Source organism: Talpa europaea, assembly GCF_964194135.1.
Source record: "Talpa europaea genome assembly, chromosome: 16".
Classification (NCBI taxonomy): domain Eukaryota; kingdom Metazoa; phylum Chordata; class Mammalia; order Eulipotyphla; family Talpidae; genus Talpa; species Talpa europaea.
Genome location: NC_140084.1, coordinates 39,317,675 through 39,343,855, shown reverse-complemented (window position 1 = coordinate 39,343,855; position 26,181 = coordinate 39,317,675). Strand labels below are relative to the sequence as shown.

The window sequence follows — 26,181 nt, the reverse complement described above, 5'->3', positions numbered from 1 at the left end:
CTGGCTCTGCACCTCAGCCAGGCCAGGGCAGAACCCAGCCATGACTCTCTCTGTGCCCTGCTACCCAATCCCTCCCCCCACCCCAGGGACCTTTCATTCACTGTTTGACCTTCCTGGGTTTGTGAGTCTGTGACCCCCTGATTTGACTCCTCAGTGGGCCTCCCCCTGCCTCTGCCGCTCCCCTTCCACTCCCGGTGAGGAATGATCAGAGACACGGGTGGGGAACACCAGGATTTACTGTTAGAACACAATGGGCGACTGGGGGGGGGGGGCTTTGCCTTTGGCCTCAGCTCAGAATCCGTCCATGTCATCCCTTGCCAGCTGGGCTTCACTGACCACTGTGTAGTCTCTGCCAGAGGAGGGAGGAGCTGGGCGCGTGAGCCAGCGTGGGTTGGGTCTTAGCGTGCCCATCAGATCGTCGGCCCCTGCTTCCGGTGCACTCACCTGCAAATATTCCGGCATAACTGGGGCAACCGCCTGCACTTGCCACCTGTGCGGAAGGAAGGCATGGTTCCTTCAGGAGCTGGTGTGGATTCCTGTGTCTGCCCCGATGCTATAGGGCCGGGCTCATCCGTCATGCCCCCCAGAAGCTCCAAAGCAACTCAGCAGGCCATGGGAGCTGGTGCAGGGCCCCGATCCCTCAGTCTAATCCTTCTCCTTTATTTGCCTTAACATCTATATTTTCCTCTGCATCCACTCGAGCTCACAAATGTCTGACATCTGGGTTTTCAGCCACCTGCCCCTCTCCCCGAGGGCGGGGACCAGGGTCGAGTCCCCTACACAGGTTGGCACAAATGTTTGTTCTGGAAGCAATTTATGGCCCCAGAGCTAATGCTCAGGCTCTGCCCTCCTGCAGATCTCCGCCCGTCCTTCTCCGGTTCTCATGTGCTGTGACTGTGGGCAAACCCTCCACTCTCCGAGTCCCGCTTTTCCCACAGAGGAGAGGGTGGCCCCAACAGTCAGGAGGGACAAACACGCTGGATGACTGAGGTGACCGTGCGTGTCCCCTGGACTCAGCACGGCTCGGGCACCGTCAGCGATCTGACTCGCTATTATTATTGATTATTGATTATTATTACTATCCACCTGCTCCACCCTAAGGCAAAAAAGATATGGCTGTGCCCACTTGCCCGATGTGGAAGCTGGACAAAAATAGAGAAACCTGTGGTAGTTAGGCATTTTACCAGAGCCGGCAAGCTTGTGTTTTATATAACCGACATTTAAAAAACAACAAAAAAAATTATTTCTCTGCTTGGTAACCTCCCTCTGGCCCTCCTGGGAGGCTGACCTGAGAGCAACACCCCAGTCTACTCAGCACTGCCAGGAGGGGGAGGCAGGCCGGGCATCTCATCCCCTCTACCCACCTCCCTCCCATTGGGCTTTGGAGAGGCCAGGCTGGGGTGATCTCCTAGGAACCAGCTCCTGTCTATGAGCCTCTGCAGCTGCACCCCCACCTGCCTGCCACAGCACTCGCCCCTTTAGGCTGGGGTGACCACACTCCCCACACTGCTGCTGGCCCTGGTAAAATGGGGTGCTGTCCTCCATCACCCCCACCCATGCCACCATTAAACTCTCTAATCAACCTTTGTCACCGCCCTGACCTGAGTGATACAGGCCCCCGACACCCAGGCCCAGTGAGCTTTTACACACACGTTAGCTGTTGAAAGCTGGCTGCTCTGGGGCTCCACCTGTCCGCCTCATTCTTGCTCAGCTGAATGAGAGGGGTTGCCCCCTGAGGGTGAGGACTCCATCCTCACCCATCAGCTCCCTCCTGGTCTCTCTCATGCCTCACACCCCTGCAGAGGCTGGGGGAACACCCCCCTCCCCAGCATGGTGACTGCCCCTCCCTGTTAGTATCCGTGTCTCTTCATGTGACTTGGCCTCTCTGGTCTTTAAGATGTGGAGTTTATTTCCTGACCTCTGGAATGAAGGGGTCTCGTGCCTTGCTTTATCCATTTGAATGTGGCGGAGGACACAAGTGCAGGGCTTGTGTGCTTTTACGCGTTCCTTTAGACCCCTGGCTAAGCTCCTGGAGGATGAGACACCAGGCAAAGACCCCAGACACCTCTAGAAACAGAGCTCCCTGCTGACCTGCACCTGGCCTTAGATATGTGAGTACATCCAGCAGCCACCAGAAGAACCAACCTGCGGAGCCCAGCCTACATTTCCAAATTGCAGAATTGAGAACTAATAAATGGTTCTCATCGAAGTCATTGAATTCTGGGGTTGTTCATATGGCGATTGAGCCAACAGATATGCCTCATTTAAATCAGCCTCACCCAGCCTCCCTATGGCACAAGGAGTTAAGTCTCAGCACTAAGAAGCTCCCTGCAGCCACCGTAGCATGAGTTTGATCCCCGGCCAGGGAGCTACCCACATGGCACAGCAGACCTCTCCTGACTCCCCACTGCTCCCCTCAGCAGTGTATTTCAGTCAATCCACCTGTTCTGCTTCCCACTCTGTCTCTGGTGCATCCTCTGAACCTCACACCTCTGGCATGTCCCTTAGTTCTTGTATGTATAAATAAATAAATTTTTAAAAATAAAAATAAAACAGCCTTACCCAGGAGACTTCAAGGGTCCTCCTCCCTCCTTCCCTCCCTCCCTAGATCCCTTCCCCTCTCCCCCTCTCACTGGTTAAGATGACAATGCCTGTGATGAACAGCACCGCTGCGATGATCAGCCCCCTTTTCCGGAGTGTGTACACGTCTGCAGAGAGAAAAACAGGGGAGCATGGTGAGAGGGGCCTTTCCCCTTTCTCCCTGCTTGTCCCCCCAACCCTCCCCTGGGTAACTTACCATAGTAGAAAGGGTTATCTTCACTTGAACCTGGAGGGGACAGATGGGGAACAGGTCAGAGTTCAGCAAAGGTTTGCAGAGTAAATCAGCGAATGGTGGAGCCAGGGAGAAGAGGCCCTGGGTCTCAGTCTCAGTGAATTTAGGACAAAACCCCAAATCCTCACATGGCATGCAATTTGGCTCTTCTCTTCTTCTCACTCTCGCCCTTCCTCCAACCCCACTGGCTGCCCTAAGGGTGAGCATGCCAGACTCCTGGCCTCAGGGCCTTTACACCGACTACTCCCTCTGCCCAGGACACCCTTCCCCAGACATCCACAGATGTCTGGTACAGATTTTTTTAAAGATTTATTTATTTATGCATACAAGAACTGGGGTACAGGCCAGAGGTGCAGGGGTGAAAGGATTCACCAGAGACAGAGTGGGGAGCAGAACAGGCAGACTGAAGAAATACACTGCTGAGGGGAGCAGCGGGCAAGACAAGAGAGGTCTGCTGCGCCATGTGGGTAGATCCCTGGCAGAGGCGCAAACTCAGGCCCCAGTGGCTGCTGATAGCGTGATAGCGCTGAGACTTAACCCCTGCGCCACTAGGGAGGCCCTCAATGAATTTTTTTTGAATGAATGACCTCTCTACATGACCCATGGGATTATCTCTTGCAGTCATTTATTGGGGTTTGGCTGGGCAGAAAGGGAACAATAAAACCATGAGGTTGCCCTAAAAAATCAAGGTGCCCTAAAAGCAGAGCTCCCTGATGACCTCAAACTGAGCTCAGTTGCACAAGTCAGAGATCTGCTGAGACCACGGAACAACCCCACTGAGCCCAGACTAAATTCCAAATTGCAAACTTGAGTGCTAAATAGTCATTTCAAGCCATGGCGTTTTGGGGTGGTTCACACGTGTGGCACTCATTTATGCATTCAAGTCTTCTATCAGACATTTATTCCATGTCTACCTTGTGCCCACCCTCTGCCCGATGTGACATCATGGGCTCACCCAACACTGTTTACTGAGACTAGTCTGCTGGCAGTGCTGCAGCAGCCAAAGACACGCAGGGCATAGGTGATGGCCAGGTTCCATCTGGGAAGGGGGTTACTGACCACTTGACCTGGGGGCAGGATCCAAGTTGCCTTTGCCAGCTGGGACTCCTCTCTCATAGGGTGTGGTGCCTTTAGCTGGATCTGTAGAAAAAGCGGCCAGCAAATGATGGGGGTAGAGCCAGTGAGGCCAGAAACAAGGGACGACTTACATGTGTATCAGGGAGAAGCTCCTCTTCCTAAACATTCAGAGCCCGGCCAAGGTTCCCCCACACCCTCCCCTGGAAGAAATGGCTCATATGGAGATACTAAACTGACCCAAGCCCCAAGGAGCCCCTGGGCCCTCTCCTAGGGCTTCCTGACCCATCCTGTGGTCCAGGAAGGAAAGGGTCATAACCAGGCAGCGGCCTCCAGGGGCTGGCCCAGGGACAGAGTCTGGAGATTCTTGTATTAAAACATTTTGAACTTTGCTTCTGTTTCCAGCCTAAAACCTCCACAGAGTTTCTCTTTTATAAAAAAAAATCGATGCTCTCTAGGCCTGCCCCCCTGACACAGAGCAGTGTCCCCACAAGGGGTCACCCCTACCTGATGCCCCAAGGGGAAGGCAGCAGGGGAAGAAGCTGCCTCATGAGCCCGAACCCCAAGGTCTCTCTCAGTGCCTCACCCTTAACTATGAACTGGCAGCCAGGGACTCTGAGATGCTGGGGGAGGTATAAACAGGATTAGCAGCAGAGGCAGATGCAGGGACCCCAGGAAATGTGGGGGACGGCTGGGTGGTGTGTGGTGCTCTTGTGCAGGGGAGCTTGAGGGCCTGTGCTCAAATCCTGGTTCTGCTACTTTGGGCTGTGTGGCCTAGGGCTGGCTGAGTAACCTCTCTGGGCTGCGGTTTCCTTCCCTGTAATAGGGATGCGGCCGTTCCCAGTACATAGAGTGGCTGTGAGCGTGGACTGGCTGTGTTCCAGAAGCCAGGGCAGCAGGGTTAGCGCTGGCTGTGCTGTCTGCGGGTGCCAGTCCCAAGACCGGCTCCCTGCTTCCCTGGCCCATCTGGTTCTCCTGCTGCAACCCAGCCACAAGGGGGAGCACGGGACTCAGTCTCCTTGCAATTCCAAGCAGGGACTAGGAGTGGACATTGGGGACTCTGAGCTGGCAGCTGACAGGTGCCAGTTCCCCGCCAGGAGGAAGAGGGAGAGAGATGCTGAGGCTCCCCAGTGTTTTTACCACTCGGCTCCTAGTCTCCCTCCACCAGGTGCGTCTCTGCCACCAGGTACTTGGAAGGACAGTGACTCAGGTCAGCAAGAACTCCAGGAATTGAATTCAGAGCCATGAAAGTGTTTTCTCAGTTGGGAGGTGTGGCTACGTCCCCCCTAGGGGCACTTCTGTGCAAAATAGAAAAGCCCCGTCCCGCTACACTTCATTTTATTGGTTGTATAATTGTTTAACAGTCAGGAGAAGATGCGTGTCTGCCAGCACTGGAAAAGTGTAACGATTATAAAAATCTACAAGGGGACTGGCAGGCCTTCCAGGTGTGCGCTTGTGCAGTGCCCAGACTGCACAGATGTGCATGCATCTTGGTGGCAGAGTATGCTATAGTGTGTCCCTGCGGGTGGGGGCTGCCCCTCCAAAATGGATCAACACACAAGTATTAGAGGCCACCTTCACTGGGCCCAGTCCCCTCTCTCTAATTGGCTTATCTTGAGGGGAGCCACTCCTTTCCTGACTCTTGGGCTATGTGGTTCAAGCAGGGTCAGGGTTGGCCCCCCCATTCCTTAGCCCCCCAGGGAGGGACACAAGAATCAGGTCTGACCAATCAGAGCAGTTCATTTCCTTGGCTCCCAGGTCACACATGGACATGTGATTCCAACTGGGCCAGTAGGAGTCAATTCTAGCCTCTGGGCCTTAAGTAATAAGGAAGAGATGTCATCTTTCTACTGAAGGCGTAGCCCAGAAACTTCAAACACTGGGACCATCTTTGCCACCAAGAGGAAAAATGTCACTTGTAGATGAGGACAATAGAGCTATGAGAGGGAGCAAATCTGTCCTGGTGGAGGTGCTGGAGCCCCTTGATACAGCCGTACCTAAAATCCATACCTCTGGACTGTGCAGAACATTTATATCCAATAATTATTTTTTAAGATTTGTTTCTTTATGCATACAAGAACTGGGGTACAGGCCAGAGGTGTGAGGGGTGAGAGGATTCACCAGAGACAGAGTGGGGAGCAGAACGGGCAGATTGACTGGAATACACTGCTGAGAGGAGCAGCAGGCAAGTCAGGACAGGTCTGCTGCGCCATGAGGGTCTCCTCCCTGGGTGGGGATCGAACTCGTGCTGCAGTGGCTGCTGATAGCTTCATAGGTTGTGTTTTAACCCCTTGTGCCACCAGGGAGCCCCTCCAATAATTATTTTTTAAGTAGGGTGTTCTGTATTCTGCAACTGGGAAGCTCCTGCACTAGGAACCACCCACAGCTACAATTTCTAGCACCAGTCCTGGGTAGGGGTCTGAACCACAGGGTCCTGCATTGTCAGGCTGGGGAAGCACTTTGTACTTGGTGCTTCCTTACAGACACCTGCTGCAGAGAGAGGCAGAGGCAGAAATCCCACCACAAAGAAACATTCAACTTTCAGTTTCCCAAGTATGTCTGACCACAAACTGAAATAATTTTTTTTTCTGAAAACGTCTTAACAGTTCCCCAAACAGATGCCCTGAGAAACGTCCTTGGGGAAATGCTGACCTAGACAAAAAAAATAAACAAAATTCCTATGCCACACTTCTCAGTGCCAGGCCCTACCTTGCATTAGGCCCTTGTCCACGCTGGGGTCTGATGTTAGAAGCTCATTCGTTCCGCTAGGGTGCTGGGTCTGGGTCTCCCACTGGATCGGTGTTGTTTCTTCTTGAGTCGGAAGGGCAAGAAGGGGAGAGTGAGAAACAGTGACTCAGAGACAGTAGATCCCCGATCGACAACCCATCGGGTTGGCCAGATCAAAGACATTCACATGCCAAGTGTCACTGTGGGTCATGACGGGACTCTTGCTGGTTTGAGGTGCACAGCAGGGCAGTCCTTTTCCGAGTGGCTTTTAAAACAAACTTTAGTGTCCCAAAGGGTTGTGGACCCCAATCCCAGGCTTGATCCCAACTTGCTGAAACATCTGGGGAGAGTTACCCTAAGCCCTTGTCCCTTGTCTATAAAGGGGAATACAGGCCATTTCTATCTCAGAGAGTCTGTGTGAGGATTGAAAGGACAAACACAGGGAAAATATTTAGAACCATAACCCACACTTAAGACATGCTGTAAGGGGTTCCCTGAGGAGGAAGAGTCTGAGTCGCTCACTGTGGGGCATTATGTGTAGCAGGAGAAACTACCAAGATGCTCATGGAGATGGGCAGGGCTTCATTCACTGGGCACAGAGCCCCTGTGGAATACTATGCAGCTGTGAAAAGTGCCAAGATCAGAATGTATAAAGGGACATGGGAAGAGCTCCCAAACACTATTGCATAGAGGGGGAAAAAAGCAAGTTGCACAGAAACAATCATATAATATTCTTAAGCTCACGCAAATGCACCTCTCAGTCCATTTTCTAAAGTTGATACCCACATGATACAGCATCACTGGGGAGCAACCCCAATCCTATGCCTACAGTGGGGGCCGCTCAGAGACAGGGGAGAGAACCAGGGTGTTGGATTGTGAAAAGGGAAATTCTCTTTCTCTCGTTCTTAGAGGCCCTCTTGGCCCAATAAGAGGAGAGCCTGTTTGAGAATAAAGCCAACACAGAAAATGGAACAGACTCCATCATGATAGTATCAGCTGAGCACCTAGATCCAGCCATACCTGAAGGTCTAGCCTTAGTCTTTTCAGTCTCACAAACCCAAAAATTCCTATTTGGTCCAAACTTGAGATTTCTTTTACTGTGATTTGCAGTGATAGGATCTTAATAGATCTGTTCCTCTTTCCTTACCCTGGAGTTCAGACTCGGTAGAAATGTCCGTATTGCCAGTGTAGTCTGGAGAAATGGATGTGTTCTCCAACTTCTGTCCTGGGAAATCAAGGATAAGAAATCATGGAGGACCCTCTGATCCCTCTTCTCTCATCCACCTGCCCTCCCTTCTGAAAACTTGGGGGTAACTTGGGAGGTCCTGTCTGCTGTTCTTTGATCGATCTTCTCTGGCAGTGTCAACCCTGATGCTGGAAGTGTTTGAGGAAAGGCTGCCTCCCTGTACTCTCCTGCAGCCCCTCTCTTTGTGCAATGGGAGAGGAGCCTTACGAGTCAACAACCAGGGCCCTGCTTTCAATTTCTATTCCCAACAGCTTCCTCCCTGTGTGACCTGGAGCAAATGAAGCCCCCTCACCGAGCCTTACTTGTCTCGGCAGAAAAGCGGGGATAATAACTGCATCTACTTCTCAGGGCTGTAAAGAGGAGGAAAGGAGATGTAGGGAGGGGGAAGGGTGTCCCCCCCTGCTTTTATGTTTTCTGCACTGGACCTATCCACTGCCCCCACCCTGATCCAGTCTCCATCCTTGCCAGTGTCCTTCCCAGTCTCCCTGCTGCTGTCCCTGTCCCCACAGCCTGTTCCCAGCACATAGCCACAGGGAGCCCAAGAAGCTCCCCCAGCAGCTCTGCTGGCTAAGAGCCTGCTCTGCTCCACCTGGATCCTAGAAAAACCCAAGTCCTCGCCCAGCCCATAAGTCCCTCCTCTGGCTGGTCCCCTGACACCTGTCTGACCTCTCCCCTTCCCACTCTGCCTTGTTGACCCCACGCCAATCACGGGCCGGCTGACTGCTCTGCACTCACCGCTCAGCACTCATGCCCCCATCCCTACTCAGCTCACCCCCTCATCCTTCAAATGCCTGCCCACACGTCACCTTCTGCTGAGGCCTTTCCTTCCCGCCCTACTTAAACCACCCTCATTCCTCTGCCCTTCTTGTTGCCCGTTGTGTGTCCCACCTTCCAGCACACCCTAGAAGTTTCTGGCAGACTGTTTAATGTCTGTCTCCCAAAGTAGAATGTGAACTCCTGTTTTATTCATCGCTGTGTCCTTAGTGCCTAGAACAAGGTCTGGTAGATAGTAGCTGCTCAACAAAAACTAATTGAATGACTGAAGAACCATTTTATCAAAGAGAAATGAGAAGAGCTACAGGGGAGGGTATGCTCTAGATTCCAGGAGGCTTGGAATCCTGGCCCCTCTGGCACAGGCTACTTCCATTCACTGAGCCTCAGTTTCCCCATCTGTAAAATGGACATGACAATACACATAATAGAACTGAAGCTAAAACGAATGAACGCACCCAGCACCAGACTTCTCAAAAGCACCTGCAAATGCCCTCAGAGACACTGCCAGGACCGGAGAAGGCATCTCTGCTACTTGGGCCTGCCCCATCCCATCCTCTTTGCTAACTTGCGCCTCCCAGTGATCCAGGCAGGACTTTGCTGGAACCCAGGGTTCCTGGCTGCCAAGTGGAAAACCAACACCTGTCTCGCCGCCAAATCAAACTCCTTGTCCTCTTCTTGGAGGTGAAGTGAAGGCTACTCAGCAGGACAGGCCCTGGCCAGACTTGCTGGAAGCAGCCACCCAGGCTGAGGGTTCCAGAGAGGGTGTGACTCTGGCCCCTCATGGGGATGCTCACTTCCTGGGGCCAGCTCAGTGGGGGCCTGAAGACACAGACAGGAGCATCCAGACCTTCCAGGTGCCCACCCAGCAGCTCAGAGGAGGGGCTGGGGGCTCTGCGGGGTGGAGACCAGGGCTAGGCCTTACCTCTGGCGGGAAGAATCAGGCCAACGAGGGTGAGGAGACACAGGCAACCAGCAGGCGACATCTGTGGGGCAAGGAGGAACTGGAATCAGCCAAGCTGTCAGGGAGGCAGCCCTGGGGAGACCCCAGGAGGCCCCTGCAGCCCCTGCCCCAACCCTCAGCAGCTGCCTCCAGCTTTCGAGTCCGCCTGGGGGGCTGTCAGCTAGCTGCTGGGGCAGGAGGAGGATTTCAGAAAAGGGGGTCCCCACTCCACTCGCCACTCCCTTCTTCCCTCTGCAGGTCCCCAAAGAACTCAAGCATCAGACTGAACTGGGGCTCCGGTAGCAGCACGGGGACACCCTGCAGGAAAGAGGCGCCCCTGCGCCTCCCAAGGTAAGCGCTGCCTGGACTTGGAGGGCAGGATGGACGTGCTCTGGGGCTCACCCTGCGCGCCCGTCCGGAGCACAGGAGTCCGCCAGGAGGGGCAGGGAGGAAGAGTGACTAATCGGCTCCTGATCTCAGAGGAAAAAGTGACTCGGTGTCAGGGGCCTCGGCGGGGCTGGGGCGGGCAGCGGTGGCGGCGGCCCTGGGAAGCCCGGCGAGGGATGGAGGCACCGGGGCGCGGCGCGGGAGCTGGGGCGCAGCTCTGTGCCTCCCGGGGTGGGGTAACCGCGGAGGGGGAGAGGAGAGAGCACCAATGGGGCGCAGAGGCCCCGAGATCGGCCCGCGCCCCACCTGAGCCGGACCCCCGAGGGGGCGGAGGGCGGCGCGGCGGGGAGACTCACGGCGCGGCGGCTCCGGCGGGCGGCGGCCTCGTGGGGACGTGCTGCGGCCGCTGCTGCTTCCAGGCGGAGGGTGTGGCCAGGGGAGCCCGGCGGGCGGGACCCAGACGGGCGCAGTCATTTCCTCTTGGGTTTCCTGGCTTCAGAGTTCGGGTGGGAGCAGGAGGGGGAGATGCTGAGGGCGGTGGGGGCGCAGGGGTGAGAGGCTGCCACCCGCGGCCTCGGGAGGGTGAGTTTGGGGAACAGGGGCAGGCAGGTCTCGGCTGGGTGGGGTTCCTTTGGGGGGGAGGAGAAGGGGTTGACTTTGGGGTCTCTGGGAGAGTAGAAGGGAAGGGGCCACTTGGGGGGACGCTGAGGGAGGGGAATGGAAACTCAGTAGAGGCTCAGAGAGGAGGCCGCGGGGGACTCTGAAGAAGCAGGAGAAGGAAGGGAGCAAGTTTGGGGCTAAGGGACAGGGGTCCCCCAGTTTGGCCCCCCCTTTGTCCCCACAGATGAGAACACACAGACAGAACAGGGGAAAAAACCAAATGCACATTTATTAAGCTCAAGACGTAGACACTGAGGGTGCAGGAGAAGGGATCTTCAAGGAGGAGACAAGGAGGTGCAGGAGAGCAGTACACGGGGATTCTGGGGTGCAGGGGGTGGACTCCTGGACCCCAAGAGCTGGAGGCCTGGGTCCCTGGATCTGGGATGCAGATGGGCGCTTTGGGGGGGTCGTCATTGCCAAGGCCTGGGGAGGGGCGTCAGGGTGCAGCGGCTCCAGTCTCGTGGTGGTGGGGTGGCTCATTGGGGAGGGCTCCCCCGAGCAAGGCTGGGGTCCCCACCGTCTCCACCTGGTCTTCAGGCTCCTGCACTCAGGTAGGGACAGCAGTGGAGGTGCCCCAGGCTGGTTTTACACTCCACCACCTCCAGGGGCTGGAGAGAGAGAGAGAGAGAGAGAAAGAGAGAGAGAGAGACCAGGAGCACATGTAGGAGCCTTGGTAGCTAACAGGGTCGCAGCAACCCCCTCACCATAGAAGCCAAGACCCCCAAGGCCTGTCACCCTTGAGCTGCACTTGGGGAACCATCTTGCCTCCCCACATCCTAATGTCTGGTCCATATCAGGACACCTGTGGGGGTGCTTTGTCCTGCCCCATGGGACACTATTGTGGAGGGGAACCCACCTGCGATGAGACTGGTGACTCCTGGCCCGGCCTGGGCTTTTCTTGGCCATCCCCCTGCCAGGAAGGGGGTCTCCTTCCTCCTCGGCCCACCCCTTTCCAACACCCTCTCCCTGCACTTGAAGCCAACAGGAAGGCCCATCCCCACCCACTTGGGCAGGTCATTTAACAGAATGGGGCCAAATCCTGCACCAATACCTTAGACCGTGCCCAGTGCCAGGGCCAGGCGCCTGCCCATCCCCTGCCAGCTACCCCATTCGCGGCTACATGTCTTATTAAAAGTGTATGAAACAAAACACATGCAATCCCAAACCAAACATCAAGTGCCCCGAGGCCCGTTTTAGTTACAAGAATTTTGTAGGAGGCAGAGAGATTCCCTTCTCTGATTTTTTTTTTCTCTGATATTTAAAAACTCCCAGGCAAGGATGCCATTCCACTAGAACGGGGTGGGGGGGGGGGAGATTTTCACATAATTAAATTAACACCCCTCCAGAGTCACACTCATCTACAAGCTCATCCCCCTCCTACAGCCGACATCACCCCATCTTCCTTTGCAGCTTCTGTCCACTTGCAGCCACTATCCCCGGGGGCTCCCTCCTCTCCCCCTCCTCTGCCCCTCCCCCACTTCCTCTCTGTGTTCACCCCTCCCACACCATCCACCTTCTTTGCCACCCTCTGGTCCTCTTCACTCTTTATCCCTTTCCCAGATTTCCCCTCTTCCCATGCTCAAGTGCCCTATTCTCTCTTTGCCAGCTTCATTTTTTAACATCTGTATTTCTGCATCTGTATCTCTGCATCTGTATTTCTGCATCTGTAACATCTGTATCTCCCCTTTCGTTACTTTGATGCAATTATTCAGAAACCTGCTGCTCCTCTCTTCTTCCTTCCTTCCCTCCCTCCCTTCCTTCCTTCCTTCTCCATCATTGCACCCCAGATCTTCCCAACGGGACCCCAAGGCGGGCAGCGCTCCCTCTTCCTGTCTCCTCTAGGCTCAACCTGTCTCCACGCTGCCCGGCAGGCCCCTCTCTTCACAGGCGGAGGCTTTCTCCAAAGGGAGCTGATTCGTCCTGGCTTTTCTAGGCCTCTGTCCTTGTTTCTGGAAGCTTCGTGGACTCTAGACCTTCCCTATCCCACTGACGGTCCATGGGTCAACATTTGGGATCTGCGCGGTCTCAGCTGCTACTGAACTGGCCCGTGTCCAGCAGTTGGTGGACATTCCTAGGGGGTCCAGTGCAATCCACCCCCATGACCCCTTTCTGCTCCCGCCTCCCCTCCCCCTGGACCCACGAGCTTTCTTATCCTCACCTGAGGAGGGGAGCTCCGACTTACAGGATTTGCATGTTGGGCTGTGGAGGCAAAGATGGGAGAGAAAAGCATAAAGCAGTTTAATTACGGCAGGTTTTATGGGGACACATGACCAGCGCAGAGACCCTCCTGTTATGGACGCGCCCCTGCACCCTGGGCGGCTCCCCCCACTCCCCTCTCTCCCCAGTGCTGCCAGACCTCTCAGACCTGGAGTCCGCCTTCCTGCACTTCACCTTCTTGCCTGTCAGGAGAGAGGGAGACAGAACAGGACACAGGCTGTGAGGTCTAGGCACACCCAACAGGGGAACTGGAGGTGCTGGGGAACCTCCTTGAAGAGTTCTGGGCCCAGGAAGGGGTCACACTTACTGAGAATGATGATGATGCCCAGCACGAACATTATGGTCGCCAGAGTCAGGCCCACGGTCTGCACGGTGTCATAGTCTGGGGGAGGGAAGGCGGGACATCAAGCCAGGGGGCCTCTCTGCCCTCCTAGAGCCTCAGCCCAGCTGCAAGGCTTCCCAGTGGGGGCCCCGAATTCAGAGATGCTACAGGTCAGGCTGGAAGCCCTCTGGCTGGTTAATGTGAGGACTGAGAGTGTGGGCTTGGGCACTGGGGGCTCCTCTTGACCCCTCTACCCTACCCTACTTTCTGGACTCTTTGGGCCAAGAATATATATATGTGGTTCAACACTTGTGATTATATATGTTATATAATCACCTCTTCATTGGATAAGGCAGCAAGCAGGCTTCTCTATGATCTCCCCACCTCTTGCACAGGGATCCTGGTAACAGTGAATCACATCAGGGTCCTTTTCAGTTCAGGGTCACCTGACTCCGTTCTGACTCCTGGTAAAAGCCAAAGTCCCCACCGCAGGCTGAAGGCCCTGCACCATCTAGTCCTTGTTGCCTTTCAGATCTCACCCCTTTCTCTTCCCCCCTACTCCAGGCACACTGTTCTTACTGCTGCTCCTGGCATTTATCAGGCACAGATCTACCGCAGGGCCTTTGCTCTTGCTGTTGCCTCTGTCTGTAAGTTCTGCCCCTAAATATCCACATGGCTCCCTCTCTCACTGACTTCTGGAATTTATTCACATGTCAGTGAAACCTCCTCAGACTGTCCTCTGCAGAATTCCCCATTTTCTTCTCAATATTTTCTAATCGCATTCCTTCCTTCATGAGCATTACTCTTGTCTAATGCACTACAGGAAATATTTGTTGGAAACCTAACTTATGGAGCACCCGCTCTGTACCAGTAGTGATCCAGGCCTCTGTCCTTGTGGAGCCTGACTTTCACGTTTTAATAAAACCAAAAGCCATGGCTGATTGGGGTTGACTCCTCTTGCTGGGACTTGGCAAGGGTCTCTCCTAACAGAGCAGTCAGTATTTAATTGGAGGCCAGAAGAAAGAAATGGAATCTTCGCCAACGTATGGAGAACTAGAGGAGTATTCCTGGCTGTGGGAACAGCAAGTGCAAAGGCCCTGAGGTAGAAAAGAACTTGGCATATTGAAGAAATGGCATGAATGAACAAAGGGGGAAGTCAAGAGGATGTTGAGAGGGAACCTAGGGCAGATCTACTAGACCTGGGGGTCGTTCCTTTGAGCTTCAGTGCTGGGGGGACCATTTCATGGCATGACCCAGGTTAATCTGTCCCACAATCCTTATAGGAAGAAGCTGTTGTTGTCCCTTCTCTATGGAAGGGCACAGAGAGGCAAGCTTGCTTGTCCAAGGTCACACAGCTAGTGTGTAGATCAGCCAGGATTCCAGTCCAGACAGCCTGGCTTCAGCGATTACATCTTGATGACCCAAAGCACAAGCCCAGAGTCCTGATGGTCTGAAGGAGGCCCAGAGAGGGTACCCCACACCCCCAAATCTGGTTCTGCCCTCCAAAAGCCCAGATTATATGAATGGTAACCACGTGGTCACATGGACAGTGGCTTAGCTGGTGTCACACAGTCACAGCTGAGGCTACTCCAGCAGCACCCATGGGGACTGGCAGCCACCCCACCACCCAACCCCAGGGTGCCCTCTTCACGGCATCCACACTCACCATAGTGAAAGGGGTCAGATTCCTGAGGAACTGTGGAAAGGAAGGCAGAGAAAGAGGGGAAATAATTCAATACTGGTTTCTTAACATTTTTGAGGATCCAGATCTGGCCACAGGACCAACGGTTTCTCTGTAGAAATCAGATGAAGAAGACTCTTAGTCTGGGTGATAGAGCCCCAATGCAGGACACAAGAGCTGAAGAGTGTGGAGCAGTCTGGATTCCAGTCCCCACTCTTTCCACCGGTCAGCACCTTCCCTTGTGCAGTGCACAGCCCACCCAACTGTACATGTGTTTAGTTCAAGGCCCCTGTGGAGGTCTGATTTTAAACTCTGGACTCATTTCCTGCAAAACACGTATTCACTTGCATATGATGCTGGGAGTTAATAGGCTGCTGAGTGTATCGGTTTCCCCTGAGCACTCCCTAAAACTTTTCAGTCACCTGAAAGCTCCAAAAGGTAGGCACTGTGTCTGCCACTCATTCCTGCCCCCAAATCCAGTGCCAGGGAGATGTCCTATATTATGTACTATACCATAGAGTATATAATGTTATAGAACATATACGATGTTATATATGATATACTATTTATTATTTATATATTATTTTATATATTATAGTATATGCTATATTAAATATTATATATAATATATAACTATTTAATATATATCCTACAGTACTTATTTCTTTTTTTTAAAGATTCATTTATTTATGCATACAAGAGCTGGGGTACAGGCCAGAGATGCAGTGGGGTGAGAGGATTCACCAGAGACAGAGTGGGGAGCAGAACAGGCAGATTGATCGAAATACACTGCTGAGGGAAGCAGCGGGCCAGACAGAAGAGGTCTGCTTCGCCATGTGGGTTTCTCTCTGGCTGGCCGGTGATTGAACTCATGCTGCCAAGGCTGCATTTTTGCTTCATAGTGCGGTGCTTAACCCCTTGCGCCACCAGGGAGGCCCTACAGTACCTATTTCTAAGACACCATCCATTTTAAGATTCAAAATTGACTTCATATTACCTTCCCAGTAAGTGTGTATAGTGAAGATATATATGTATGTATGTATGTATTCACTATACACATGTGTGCACCTACATACATACATACATACACCTACATACATACACCTACATACATACACTATACCGTATGTACATATAAAGTATATATGTAGATATAAAACTCTACCACATGAAAATACCATTCCTTTGGCAGACTTACCCCAATTTCATAAATGCTAATGTGTAGATAAAATATGTGCATGTCTGGGGATTTATTTTTCCTCATCTCCCATCTTCCTGACCCAAATCATATTCCCCTGCACGAGAGCTCATCACATCCTTCTCATTTTAGAAACCCATCCTGATGACTTCCTGATTCCTCTACCCACACTTCGTTACAGTCTACTTTGTCTAGAGCAAATTCTCAAAGCATGAGCCCTAGGGGGACGGGACCCAGGTGTGCGAGGGGATGCAGGTGTTGTCATTACTGTTTTTCCGCCTTCTGGGCTCAGGAAAAGATGGCTGCTTTGAGGTTGGATGAAGCCATGACTAATTCTGGCCAATGAGCTATGAATGGATATAGTTCATTGTCACTTCCTTGTCACTTCCTTGTCACTTCCAGGCTAGAGCACTTCAGTGACTATGCAAGAGTTCTCTTTTGCTTTTCATTGGGTGACATGACTGTTAGAGAGGTTAGCTGCTCTGGTCTTCTTTGGTGAGTAGAGACCCCTGGCCCACCCCTGGTGGACTCAATAGTATGAGAAATCAAACTTGGCTGTCAGAAACCATTGATTATTATCTGGTGGTATTTGTTACTGCAGCACATGCTAGCCGATGCTGACTGATACTGGTGGCACCTAGGCAAGACCCTGAATAACACCCATTCTCACAACATGTAAGTTCTCCCTTCCCAGTTTTCTGCCCAGTCTTCATAGAGAAAACCTCAGGTAGGTGCTCCTGCCACCAAATTCAGCACAGGGGTGCTGTCCTATAATAAACGTGTCTGTAACACCTGCTAGCCCTTGTTAATATCTCCCCTCTCCACCAAGAGAAAGCCCTCCGCGGGCTCAGAACCTGCACTAGGCAACAATATCTGTGGAGGATTTTGTGGCATTATTTGGTTGTCTCCTTTATTTATCTAAATGGCATTATCTAACCTGGCTCAGTGCCAGGTTCTCTTTGAAGCTCTGGAAGAGCACACTTAATCTTCCAGCAGCTCTCTGACATACAGGCTGTCTTCATCCTCATCTCACAAAACAGCAACACTGAGGCACAGAAGATTGAGCTACTTGTTTACAATCATTTTTATATTTCAAGCCCTCCCCCCACGATGGGGGTTGGGAAGGGGATGAGCAGGGCGCCATGCATAGATTAGGAATCTGCATGTACACACACTAGGTGACCTGTGAACTGTTTGCTCTAAATGAACTTTCCAGTCTAAGAGGCACCTGGAAGAGTGATGGCCGCCATTTCTGTCAGAGACTCAGCCATCCCAGAAGGAGTGAAGCGTACAGAGCTCTAAATCCAGATGCCAGTGGAAGGGGAGCTGCCAGGGAGACAGGGCACCATAAAACTCCCAGAAGTTGTTAACTGAAGGCAGCTCACTGATAATTAACTGTCTTTGTTTAACTCACTCAAAAGTAGCCTGTTAGAGATGAGGTGTTAGAACAGTTTTCTTGGAGCATGATGCTCAGCCGTTCTCAGATTAGCTTGCTGATCTAATTAAAGCGCATCTTAAAGACTCAATTCCTTTGTCTTTTAGTTTCCACAGTTGTGGCAGGCGGGAAGAATCAGGTATTTTCTGGCAACACCCCCCCAAAAAAAAACCCAGATTTTCCATCTGTGGTGAGCATATAAAATAAAGCTAATTAAAAATTTTAAAAGTGAATCCTTTGAAGGAAAAATATTAAATGCTATTTAATATTATAAAATATAATACAAAATAAATAATAGTGCAGATAAATAGCAGTGTGGGGGACATTTGTACGGAGCAAAAGTCAAGGAGGTGAAATTCAGAAGCGCAAGAAGAGAAACTGCTTTAGAGACACCCAGGCTGTCACCCAGAGCAGGAGTACATCTGTTCCATATCTTACTGTTCGTCCTGGCATTTATAAAAGTCTCCTAAAGAAGTTTTCTAGAATGAATGTGTGACTGAGAACCTAGGCTGCATCAGAGGTGGAACAGTTGGATTATCCTGCTTTGGTCTCTGTGTTTCCACACACCTTCCCCCCTGCCACTGGTGAGCACCTGTCCCACAATCTTCTTTGACTCCCTGGGTGCCCCAAGTTCCATGCAGAAGCTCTTCTTCTGGTCTTTGCTAGTCCAGCAAACTGGATCCTCAGGGCCAGGCAGGGCTAGGGTGGAGCCACGAGCCCAAGAAGGAAGGTGCCTGGTCCCTGGCCAGTTGCCAGGGAGACACCAGGGTGGAGCTGGTTGCTATGGCAATAGGAGCATCATGAGAGGTGAAAAAAGGTGAGGGGCCTGGGCACCCCAGACTGGGTGGGATTCTGTGTGGGGCTTGGAGGCTGAGTTTCTAACTCCCTGTCTCCTCACACCTCCTTATGTACCCCTGCAGGGCTGGCTTCTGGCCAAGAGCAGGGTCCTTCACCGGGAGTCCAGGACAGTGACCCCCGCCCATCAGTGCTGCTCTGCCCCACCCTTAGCTGTTTGCCCCCAACTCCCCCTCTCTCCGATGGCTGGACAGAGCACTCAGCTTCCTCCCCACCCCCCAACAATTCATTAATTAGTTTCCTTAAGCGGTTTGCAGTGCACAACAGGCTTTCTTTCCTTCCCCACCCCACACCCTCCAGGGATTTCCCAAGACCTGCGGTCCCTTCTTACACAGGGCCTGGGGGGAAGGTGGGGGAGGAGGCTAAGGCATCTGTCCTCCCGCCTCTTCCCGGCTGTTGCCATCGATCCTGCTAACCATCATCTCTGCAAAAAAAAAAAAAAGCTCTGGGCTCCCGCCAGGCCTGCTGGCTCAGCCCTCCCCCTCTCCCTAGGGTGGCTTCCAGCCTCTGCAGCCCCCCCCCCCCCCGCCCTGCTTTGAATTCTGCAGATATGGCTCGGCTCCGTGCAGCAGCCCCCGTCTGCCGGAAAGGGGGCAGGGAAGGAGGGATCGGAGTGGAATTGGGGTTTCCTTCACCACCAGGGGCTCCGAGGAGCCCAGCTCTATGCTCTCGGGGCTGGAAGTCATCCCTATTCCCTCCCCCCCCTCCCACCCCAAGCTCTCGTCGCCTCGCTCCACCGCCGCGGAGCAGCTCAGGGAAGGGGACTGTCAGGGGGAGAGAGAGTTTAAGCGGCTGCGTAACTGGGTTAATGGGTGCGAAATGTAAATGGTTGTGTGGCTGGATGGGGGTAGGGAGGGGCATCTTCTTGCACACCCAGGTGCGCCTCTGGGTGAGGGCTGGGAGGGTCCGGCCCGTGCTACCCCATTCCTGGCCAGGAGGGCTCAGCACCCTGCCCCGGCCCTCCCCAGGCCGCCCTTCTCTCTCTGCCTCGCACTGTGGGTCCCTGTCCCCCCCCCCCCCCCCCCGTCTTCTACCTCCATCCCTCCCTGTCTGTCTGTCTCTGATTTCTCTCCATGTCTCTGCAGCCCTGGCACCTGCCACCTCTCCCGACTGTCTCCGAATCTGAGTCTCACATTCTCGCACCCGACTGTCTTCCTCTCCGGGGCTCCCCGCCTCTGACCCGGGGTCTCCTGGCTCTCTGGGTCCCTCTCCAGGCTCCCTCCGGCTGTCTCTGCTTCTGTCCATCTCTTTCACTCCTTGCCCTCCCTCGCCTACCTTATCCACTTTCACCCCCTTCCCACCAAACCTGCCTGTCAGGGACTGCAGGGACCACCCACCCTAGGACCCAGTGCAGGAAAAAAAAGAGGGATACAGACCCCCACCCATTACCCCCCCCCCCCAGGAACCTTGAAATCTTCCAGAGCTGACTGCAGACCCGCCAGCTCCCGCCCTGGAAGCCTGTTCCTCTCGGTCCACCACGGCCGGCCGCGGTGCTGGACCAACCACCCCGTTGCCATAGCTACCGGCCCGAGCATCCTTGCTCCCCAGCCTGCCTCGCTCCACCCGCGGGTCCCGCGCGGGCACCACGCCGGCGGGAGAGGGTGTCCAGGAAGCCCGAGGGGCGCCAAGGGGTGCGCTGCCCGGGTCTCCTCCCCGGGGGGGAAGCGGCCTCCCCGTGCCCACTCCCCACCCTTCCAAGGCTGGAAAGTCCCCAGAGTCTCTCTCCTAAGCTCTAGGATCCCGGCGCCCCCTGCACCCCCCTGCGCCCTCTCCCCAGGCGACGCTCACCCATCGAGGGAGGCTGGGTCGGGGTCGCCATGCTGGGCTGGACGCTGAGACGGCCGAGGCGCGGCTGCAGCAGCTGGACGCGGGATGGACTGTGGTCGAGGGGGAGAGCCCTGGTGTGGGGGGCGCCGTAGCCAATGGGGGCCCGGAGAGCCCGCCCCCGTCCAGGCCGCCCCCGCCCCCGCCCACTGCCGCGTCCCCGCCCCTTCCCCGAGGGTGGGGGCGCCTCCTGGGGGGGCCTCGGGGGCTCCCGGGCGCTCGCGCAGAGGGACGGACAGACGCACAAAGCACTGGCACGAGAGGAAGGCACGTTTTATTGGCAGTCTGGGCGGCGGAGAGGGGTCTGGGGGCAGGACTGGGGCGGCAGCCAGCAGTCCAGGCGGCGGTGGGCGCGCGGCGGGGGGCGGGAGGCGTCAGCTGCCAGGCGGATCCTGCGGGCGGGCGCCGGGAGAGTGAGCGGCAGGAGAGCCCCGGCCCCCCCTCCGGCCCCCCGCCCCCTCCTCCCGCCCCCACCCCACCCCCAGCCCCGCCGGAGCTGCAGGACCTGGCTGGGCGCCGGCGGCCAGGTGTCTCTACCGCCTGCGGGAGGACAGACCTGGGGGGCACAGAGAGCGCGGGCGTCAGCAGAGCGCCCAGGTCCTGCGGAGGGGCGGGGGGCTCGGCAGGATTCCCAGCCCGCCCTGCGGGTTTCAGACCAAGTCCTCCCTCCACGCACCCAGAGAGGCCAGGACGGGGTTCTTGGAGTCGGCCCTCACCCCCACACCCCCACGGTCTCCCCAAACTCACGGCGGATGGAGCTGCGGAAAGTTCCCTCCTCTTCATCAGGTTCCCCAGTCCTGGAGTCCGAGAGGAGGAGAGGTTGAGGATGCGAAGGAGAGAGGCAGCTGATCTCAGGAAACCCCCCGTGCCTCCCTGTTTCACCCCAAGAAGGGCTGGGGTAAGCCAAGCTATCAGGCGCTCCCAGGGGCGGTTCAAGAGTGCGGCTGGAGAAGCTCCAGCTGGCAGCTGCGAGCACCTCCCCAAAGCTGGGGAAGGGCCTGGACCTCCTGGGGGCGGGGTGACCCCAAAGATCGAGGGCAGACTGCCTCACACTGGCCTGGGTTAGACACCCCAGCTCCTCATATTCTAGGGTGATCCTGGGCAAGAAACTTTACCTCCCTGGGCTGTGCCTGGGTGTCCTCAGCGTAAGGCGAGTTTAGGACCCGCACTACCTTCCCGGGGAGGCGCGGGAGGTTGTACATAAAACAGTGCCACGGTAGCTGGCTCGCGGGGTGCCCCCAATCGCTATTAGCCGTAGTTTTTAATAACATCTCTCCTTGTTTTACCATGGAGACAGTATTTCTCCATTGCTGGGGCTTCACGTTTTTATTTCAAGAGGAAGCAACGAGCTGGGCTCAGGACCCGGCTAACTGGGCCGCGGGAGCGGTGATCTCATTTCGCGCGGCTCGTTCCTTCACGCTCGGCGATTCCATGTTCGGGGGGCCGCTGCCACCCACGGCCGCGCCCCCTCGGGCTGCGAGCTCGGCGGGCAGCGAGGCGCTCACTTCACCGCGGGCTCCCCGGGGCCCGGCCGGGGGCTTGGCCTGAGTAAGTGCTCGACACGTGCGCTTTGCGGTCTTGGGGTGTGGGTGGGGTGGACTTCCAGCCGCACCCCCAGCGCCCCTCCAAAGCGGGGGCAGGTGGGTGAGGTCGGGGGGGCCTCTTACCTCTGCTGCTGGTTGAATTTGCAGCGGCACCTTCTGCCTGCGGGGGCACAGGGGGCGAGGCTGAGGTGGCTCCCGCGCGCCGCGCGGCGCTCTCGCTCCAGCGCGCGGGCAGGGCAGGGGCGGGGCGGGCCCGAAGGGGAGAGGCGAGGAGGGGCGGGACTGGGCGAGGCTGGGGTGGAAAGGGACGCGGGCCGGCGGGGAGGGGGACTCACTCAGCACGATGAGGATGCCCAGGATGAAGAGGACTCCCGCAATTGTGAGGCCTCCGATGCGCAGGGACTTGTAGTCTGGGGGGGAGCAGGGAGGGTGGAGGAGAGCAGGATGGGCAGGGAGGAGCAGGGGTGAAGGACCAGGGAGAAAAGAGAGGACGTCAGTGAGAGGACAGGGAGCTGGTATGGGAGGAGGTAGGGGGAGCACCAAGGGTGGGGAGGAGGTGGGCTGGGCAGGGAGGACGGAGAAGCCAGGAGATGGGGGTGGGGGGAATGGAGGGGGCGAGAGGGAGTGAGAAAGGGCAGGTGTTGGCAGAGATGGGCCGCAAGACAGAGATATAAGAGCAGAGATCAGAGCCAGAGAGGAATGAAACAGAGAGACAGAGACACACACAGAGAGAGACAGAGACACACAGAGAGACAGAGAGATACAGAGAGAAACAGACCAGGGGATATCAAGACAGAGCGAGCCAGATGGAGAGCAGAGGAGACTGACAGGGATCTGTAAACAGTGCGACTCAGAGAGATAAAAACATGGAGAAAGAGAGAAATGAGGACAGCCAAGCCCTGCACCCCCAAACTCAACTCCCCAAGCGAGGCACACGCCCCTTCTCCCTCACCATAAGTGAACGGGTCATGTTCCTGTGGAGCTTCTGGGAAAAGAGAGAGAAATTGGGTGTTTGGATTCTTCCTGGGGTCCCGGACAAGGAGGGGTGTAAAGAGACTCTTTTGGGGTGCTACCTTTCTGGGCTGGGCATTTGGGGGCTGTTGGACCCTGAGCAGTCTGCCCGTGCTCTCACGGTCTTTACTGTCCACTCTGCTCTGTCCTGGGTGGGGTAGGGCTTATCTGTATTCCACCATCCAAGGGAAGCCAGTTTCCACCCCACTCTCAGGCTGGGCCTGACCTGGGGCACCTGCTTCCCTCCCCCCAATACCAGCTTGTGACAGAACCTCACATAAAATCCCCAATTTCCTGGCACCACGACTGATTCAGCTTAGTTGGAGTCTCCAACTTAGTGCTGAAGGGCTTCCTGTCCGCCACCCTCGGGGCTGAGTGTGTAGCGGGCTGCCAGACTCACCTGCCTTGGCCACGGTGACAAGGCCCACACAGAGAACCAAGATGTGGCTGAGGAATGCCATTATCCTGGGGGACACCAAGGGTCAGGGAATGTGTGACCTCACCACCCTCCCACCTCCATGGGGGCCTGAACCCAAGTGGTTAAGTCAGAGAGGTCGAAAAACAACTCTAGAAGTCAGCCACCAGCTTGGCCACCCGAGAGGCGGGGGCACCTCACGTCATGGGGACAAGGTGTCACCAAAACCACCCACACTGCAGGGGTCACAGCAGCACAGCATGGCGAGGGGGGGTGTGAGACACAGCCCCAGGCCTGGGCCTCCCCCGAAGCGGGTCCCAGATTCCCACACCTACCCTACTGGACCTTGCCTCACCCAGGCGGAGAGTCAGGCTCACTGCAAGAGCCACCCTGCCAGGACACGCCCAAGGGCCCACCTGCCCGCTCACCGTGGCCGCGCTGTGTCCGACCAGCCCGGCTCTCCTGCCCTCGGCAACCGGCCCGCTCTCTGCCTGACCCTGGGTATAAATATCTCCCACTTCACCCTGGAGGAATTTGCCTCACACAGGCCTCCATGGCAACAGCCTTCCTTCCCCCACTCGGGGGTCAAGCTCAGCCCTGCAGGGCTGAGGCCAGACTGCTGTAGCCCCACAGGCTGCCCTAGGGGGAGCAGCCATGCCTCTCCTCTCCTGGAAGCCATGAGAAAAGGGGGAGACACCCCTTCCGCCCTCCTGGGAGTGACATCTTTCAGGAGCAGACAACGCCCGCCTGGGGTGACATGAGGCCCAGGCCAAAGGAACCACTGAGAGGCAGAAGACGAGACAGTTGCTAGGAGCAGGGACACACCAAGTGTGCACACATGTGCGCAAACACACACACACACACACACACACACACAGACAACCGCAGTGGGACAGCGCCTACTCCCTAAACTTTTGGTTCGGAGCAAGACACGGGATATAGACACCTCATCTGGGCCTCGGTGTCCCCAACAGTGGCGGGACCAGGCCTGCCCATGTGAGGGTCCAAAGCCCACCCCAGCGGGGTGCACAGCAGCAGCTGAAAGGGAGGAGACCACCCCACCCCCACCCCTGGGGGACCCAGCGTCCCAACGCTCTCTCCCTTCCTCCTGGGTCTGGCCTGCCTGGGAAGCCACGGGCTGGCCACTCCTGCTCCCAAAATAGGCGGCCCAGCCCAGCGTGCGGCCTGGAGGGGAGGGGCGGGGGACGCTCACCCCAATCAAGTTGTCCCCTGCTGAAAGAAGGCCCCCAAGCATCCGGCTGTGCCCCTAGGCCTAGCACTTTGGACCCCCAGGTCCAGAACTGGATGCCCCGCCCCAGCAGTCTCCCCTCCCAGCCCCACCCCAGCCTGGCCCTCCCCAACCAGCAGCTGTAACTGGAGCCGGGGCTGGAGGGGGGCCAGGGGGGCGGCCCCCAGCCCAGACCGCCCTGGCCCGCTAGGTTAACTCTCTCAGCTCAGATGGGGGAACAGCAGGCGCTGGCCTGGAGAGCTGGGGAGGGGAGGTGCTGGCAGGCAGGGCTCTGGAGAACTGGATTGTGGGCGCGCACGAACACACACGCACCCAACCTGGGAGCCTCCAGCTGGCCCATGGGGAGCCCAGTGCTGGGCTAGGAGGGTGAATATCCACTGCTTTCTGCTCTGCTCCTTGGACATTGGGACCTAAGGTCACCTGGCCTGAGGGCTCAGGACCCCACCAGCCCCCCCCACCCCAGTGTTTTGCTGAGCCCAGGTCAGGACCAGCAGCTGCTTAGAGGACACAGCAGTGTGCGATGTGTTGTCTGTGCCAGCTGTGAGGTCCCCTGGGGAACACACACACACACACACACACACACCCCCAAAGGCCCGAGCAAACCAGCACAAAACCAGACAAATACACATACACACATACATGGCAACACACAGACAGACACACACACAGAATTACACACCCACAGAGAAGCCCAAACACAAACGCGCAGCCGGCACCCCTGCACGAGCCACAAGACCCAAGACAAGCACATTGCGTGTGCACATGCATCAAGAGGGAGGCCGTGGGAGACACAGACAGACGCACAGACACACGGCCGCATGCCAGCCGCTCTTACTCAACACAGGCAGACACACACATATGGTCATACCTCAGGCCTGGGCGCAGGTGCACAGCTGGCCACACAACCGCGGACCCACACACTGTGTTCACACACTCCAAGGCCCCACCAAAGGTGCATAGACGCGTGGCACCCCAAATCTCGCATTCCCTTGCTCACATGGCCTCTTGGACCCCCAAGGACCACACACACCTGGCGTCCTCCGGGCAGGCCAGGCCACAGCCTCTGGTGACAGACACCTGGTCAGGCCTGCGCTCCGCCGCTCGGGCTGTGTGACCCTGAGGAGCCCATGTGGCTTCTTGGGGCCCGTTTCCTGTCCTGGGAAGTGGAGAAATCTAAGGTCATGCATGTGACCTAGGCCAGATTGGGGGCCGCTGACCTGACATTGTCTTATTATTAACTCCCCTGTGGAGAGACCAGTGAGCAGAGCTTAGCCTGGAGGAGCTCCCCCTAGTGGCTAAGGACAGCGAGGAGGAGCAGGTGGTTGTGCTCACACTCGGACATGAGTGCACGCCCGTGCTTGTGCAAACACACGCACTTGAGCTTGGCCGTAGAGCACGTAGGTGCATCACTGTCTGTCTGAGCCTCTGCCTCCCTGCCCTGTGGCCGAGGGTCACCAGTGGCCCCTATTTAACCTTGATTTGTATGTGGTTCTGGGAGGGGTGACAGGGGAGCGAGGGTACAAGTGGGGAGGGGCCCTGGCCAGCCCTAGTCAGTCCCCAGAGTGAAGAGGCTCAGCTGCTTTCCAGCCATGTGATGTGGGGCAAACTAACCTTCCTGTGGCTCAGTTTCTCCTGTGAAAACAAGAGAATCATCGTGTTCTCCTCAGAGGGAGGATGGAAGGACCGTCTGAAATTAGCCAGGGAAAGCAGCTAGCACAGGGCCTGGCACACAGTAAGTGGGCAAGAAAAAGAAGTTAGTACGGCTGTCCCCCTGTCCTGTCCTGTCTCC

The 26,181-nt window shown here is 55.9% G+C and overlaps 3 protein-coding genes across 7 annotated transcripts; all 3 read right to left on the bottom strand.

The window, feature by feature from the left end:
* Nucleotides 1-225: 225 nt before the first annotated feature.
* On the bottom strand, nucleotides 226-9,637 carry FXYD5 (FXYD domain containing ion transport regulator 5; the record flags this gene model as incomplete). The annotated part of the gene is made up of 7 exons (XM_084256877.1): nucleotides 226-490; nucleotides 2,634-2,708; nucleotides 2,798-2,827; nucleotides 3,893-3,973; nucleotides 6,617-6,718; nucleotides 7,782-7,859; nucleotides 9,577-9,637. The coding sequence occupies 7 exons, from the start codon at nucleotides 9,635-9,637 to the stop codon at nucleotides 441-443; spliced, it is 477 nt and encodes a 158-aa protein (XP_084113003.1). The 3' UTR covers nucleotides 226-440.
* A 1,245-nt stretch (nucleotides 9,638-10,882) lies between these two features.
* On the bottom strand, nucleotides 10,883-20,168 carry FXYD7 (FXYD domain containing ion transport regulator 7; the record flags this gene model as incomplete). The annotated part of the gene is made up of 6 exons (XM_084257911.1): nucleotides 10,883-11,249; nucleotides 12,800-12,840; nucleotides 12,998-13,040; nucleotides 13,166-13,240; nucleotides 14,847-14,876; nucleotides 20,138-20,168. The coding sequence occupies 6 exons, from the start codon at nucleotides 20,166-20,168 to the stop codon at nucleotides 11,227-11,229; spliced, it is 243 nt and encodes an 80-aa protein (XP_084114037.1). The 3' UTR covers nucleotides 10,883-11,226.
* Nucleotides 20,169-20,425: 257 nt separating this feature from the next.
* On the bottom strand, nucleotides 20,426-25,519 carry FXYD1 (FXYD domain containing ion transport regulator 1). Of its 5 annotated transcripts, none has more exons than XM_084257145.1 (8): nucleotides 25,261-25,519; nucleotides 23,129-23,193; nucleotides 22,670-22,702; nucleotides 22,053-22,127; nucleotides 21,841-21,877; nucleotides 20,921-20,970; nucleotides 20,679-20,729; nucleotides 20,426-20,565 (listed from the first exon to the last, which is right to left on the bottom strand). In XM_084257145.1, the coding sequence occupies exons 2-7, from the start codon at nucleotides 23,187-23,189 to the stop codon at nucleotides 20,707-20,709; spliced, it is 279 nt and encodes a 92-aa protein (XP_084113271.1). In that variant the 5' UTR covers nucleotides 23,190-23,193; nucleotides 25,261-25,519; the 3' UTR covers nucleotides 20,426-20,565; nucleotides 20,679-20,706. The 5 variants fall into 5 exon arrangements, with proteins under 5 accessions (XP_084113271.1, XP_084113273.1, XP_084113272.1 ...); XM_084257147.1 differs by lacking the exon at nucleotides 25,261-25,519 and adding an exon at nucleotides 24,357-24,406; XM_084257146.1 differs by lacking the exon at nucleotides 25,261-25,519 and adding an exon at nucleotides 23,572-23,614.
* Between the last annotated feature and the right edge of the window lie 662 nt (nucleotides 25,520-26,181).